Source organism: Hyperoodon ampullatus (assembly GCF_949752795.1).
Source record: "Hyperoodon ampullatus genome assembly, chromosome: X".
NCBI lineage: Eukaryota > Metazoa > Chordata > Mammalia > Artiodactyla > Ziphiidae > Hyperoodon > Hyperoodon ampullatus.
In genome coordinates, this window is record NC_136913.1 from 132,313,593 (window position 1) to 132,316,815 (window position 3,223).

Sequence of the window (3,223 nt, forward strand, 5' to 3'; positions counted from 1 at the left end):
CGTTGCGCAGCACAGGTCCAGACGTGCAGGCTCAGCAGCCATGGCCCACGGGCCCAGCCGCTCCGCGGCATGTGGCATCCTGCTGGACCGGGGCACAAACCCGCGTCCCCTGCATCGGCAGGTGGACTCTCAACCACTGCACCACCAGGGAAGCCCTTATCCATTAACTGTTGATGGACGTTTGGGTTGCTTCCATGTCTTGGCTATTGTAAATAGTGCTGCTATGAACACTGGGGTGCATGTATCTGCTCGAATTAGAGATGGAAGGGACAACCCCCGGAGAAGGGTAAGACTTTGAATCGCTAGTGTTGGGGAGAGAGTGGGTGTGTTTAATCTGTTTGGAGGAGAGTTGCAAAATGGGAGACAGGAGACTGACGTTGGCAATATTGTCTGAAAACCTACATGATGCACTAATACACGGAAAGCACTTGAAACAGTGTATGGAACATAGGAAGTGCCAGCTATTACTACGGAGTCCAGTAGCCAGAGGGTGGACCTTGCTGAGTTCTGTGGCTTGGCCCCTCGCCATCTACTCCAACCTTCATCCGGTGAGCCCTGTTCTACGGCACAACTGTTCTTACATATGTCTCCCCAACCTGACAGGGAGCCCCTGAGGGAGCCATGTGTCCAGGCTCCCTGCTGGGTCCCCGAGGGCAGACAGGCAGGTGAGAGAGACAGGCGTAGACCGGGTGTACCGAGACGTTCAAAAACTGACTCAGAGCCACAACGGAGAGAAACTGGAAGGGAGGGAAGGCGAGCCAGGGATGCCCCCCACCGCAGGGAAGGGGCACCCGCTGCCGGCGCCTCTCCCCCTCCACTCGGGAGGGAAGGCTGCCGGGCCTGGAGGCGCAGGGTGGGGAGGACTCTCCAGCCAGGGGGTGGGATCAAGTGGCCCGGACTGAAGTCCCTGCCCCTCCTCGGGCTCTGGCCCTGGTGCAGTCTCCTCCCGTGGCAGCAGTGGTCGCTGGCAGACACCCCCCACCCCCCAGGCAGTGCTGCCCCCAGGCCTGCCGTCACCCCGGCTGTACCTTTCCGGTTGACTTGAATCCCTTCCAGACACAGAAGTAGAGCAGCAGCCAGCAGGACAGCAGACACAGGGGTCACCTCCCAGTTGAGGGCCCCTGGAACCTCCAGCCCCCCGGAGAGCCACAAGACTTTGTTCCTGGGGGAGGGAAAGGCCATGAGGGCTGTGCCAGCAAAGGGCGCCCCCCACCCCCCCGCCACAACCTTTGAGTCCAGCCGGTCTCCCCCACGCACCTGGCCGGCCCGGGCCAAGCCTGCAGCCTGGAGTCGCTGCAGTCTGTGTCCCGGGAGCCTTGGAGCCGCCGGCGGCCCGGCCCCACGCCACCTCAGTGGGCCCAGCAGCAGTTCCCCGCTTCCCTCCCCAGGCGGGCAGGCACCGCCGCTCTGCATCCCTGGCCTCATGCCCCCAGGGCCGGCCCCGACACACGCGCGCGTGCGTGCATGTGCCGACTTGAACTACCTGTGGGCGACCAGAGGGCTGGCCGGGCCTGGCCCAGAGGTGCCCTACTCCCTTCCAGAACTCGATGACGGGGACCTGCGCTCAGCAGGCTGGTCACATGTGAAGTTGGCCGGGCTGGCATCGACACAGACTTCGAAGTGCACGGGGCTCGCCTGGGGTTTGCAGGCTTGGCAGGGAAAGTTACATACACAAAGGCCTTAGGAGGAGGGGCACGGGTCTGTTTGGACATGCGCACTGGGGAGCCCCAGCCACACTAAGGGGAGGAGCGTCACCTGGAGGCCTCATGGCTAAGCCGCTTCCGGGGTGTCTGGGCCTGAGGTAGACCGGTTAGAGGGACCAGACCGTGTGGGTGTCTGTTTGTGCAGGCTCATTGGGGTTACACAGCGCTCTGAGGTGTGGAGCTTCATACAGGGGCGCCCGTTGGCTGGAGAGCCTGCAGGCTCTGTCGGTGGGAACCAATCACGAGTCAGGAGGCGTTACCAGGGGTCTGTTTGCGCAGGCGCTCTGGGAATCCCGAGTAGCTCGGGGCGCTAGACGGTTGAGTTTCGTAAGGGAGCGTTTTGTTCTTCCCCAGCTCGTAGGGAGGGTGGAAGCGGTTCTAGATGGAGTCTGAGGCAGATGGTGGAGGAGCCATGAGGGCAGCAGACGAAGGCGAAGGCGCCGCGGCCGTTGCAGAGGGAGCAGCACGTGGCGACCAGGGTGACCCTGGTGACCCAGTCAATCCTGGCGACCCTGGAGACGCTAACAATCCTGGCGTCGCCGGAGAGGCAGGTGGCGCAGCCGGTGGCCTTGTGCAGGTCCAGTGGGCACCCCTCGCAGCAGGGCCACGTACAGACGCAGCAGGCGGGGACGGAGATGCGGGTCAGCAGGCGCTACAGTGGTATCCGTTTTCAGGAGCCCCAGTGTTCCGGGCGGCCAGGGGCGGGGCTGGAGGTGGTTTGGGGGCAGGGGCTGCAGGCGGTGGGGCCTGAAGTGTAGAAGGAGGGAAGTCTGGGCAGCTGCAGGGTATGGGCCAAGGGTGGTCTGGGCTGACGGGATGGTGGTGGGGAAAACCGACCTGAGGGAAACCAGAGGGTAGGGGTGGTGATGTCCAGGGTGGCCTCAGTGTATAGGGTGGGAGGTGTGGACGGCCTAAGGGGTGGTCTCGGGGAGAAGCCTGGGGGTGGGGTGTGAAGGCTGGTCTCAGTGAGGAGGAAGCCTGACGCACAGGCGAAATCAGTAGTGTGGATGGTGCCTTAACCGTATCTCCACCAGCACCCTTACTGTGCTTTTCCCAACGCACATGGACGCGGAGATCGCCCACGAGTTGCTGACTGTATACTTTCGAGTCCCAGGGTCCATTCAGAAGGAGCTCAACGTGGAGGGCCGCGTCCTGGTCGTGTTAGTTCTAGAGGGGGCTGGGGAGGGGGTGGTGGCAAGTGGCCAGAGCCAAGCTCAGGCCTGGTGGAGCTGTAAGGGAGGGTTAAGCCTAAAGAAGAAGTGTGCTGCTCTGGGATTGTCGGCGTGGGGGGACAGGGAGGGACGCGCTCCTCCACACGAACCTGAATTTTATTTTTCCCTCCCTTTTAGCCGATTGAGTGGTGAAGACTTTGACCAACTCCGAACTTCCATCATGCTCTGTGTGAACAAGATTTCCTGTGTGGTTCACATGTTGCAGCACTCTGTGCGCTTTTAAGTTCAGCGTCAGCAGTCCACAGGGGCCTAGCCCTAACTTATGTGTCCTGTCCTTGGCGTCCTTCC

General features: G+C 62.0%; 1 protein-coding gene across 1 annotated transcript in view; it reads right to left on the reverse strand.

Moving 5' to 3' along the window:
* LOC307069856 (olfactory receptor 3A1-like) overlaps positions 1–2,767 on the reverse strand; it is a gene marked incomplete at both ends in the record, with an annotated part of 4,884 nt that extends 2,117 nt beyond the window's left edge. The window contains 5 exons of the mRNA XM_079728157.1: positions 1,029–1,162; positions 1,258–1,348; positions 1,964–2,081; positions 2,131–2,355; positions 2,747–2,767. Of these exons, the coding sequence (XP_079584283.1) occupies positions 1,029–1,162; positions 1,258–1,348; positions 1,964–2,081; positions 2,131–2,355; positions 2,747–2,767 (589 nt within the window). The remainder of the gene's footprint in view (positions 1–1,028; positions 1,163–1,257; positions 1,349–1,963; positions 2,082–2,130; positions 2,356–2,746) is intronic.
* Positions 2,768–3,223: the final 456 nt, after the last annotated feature.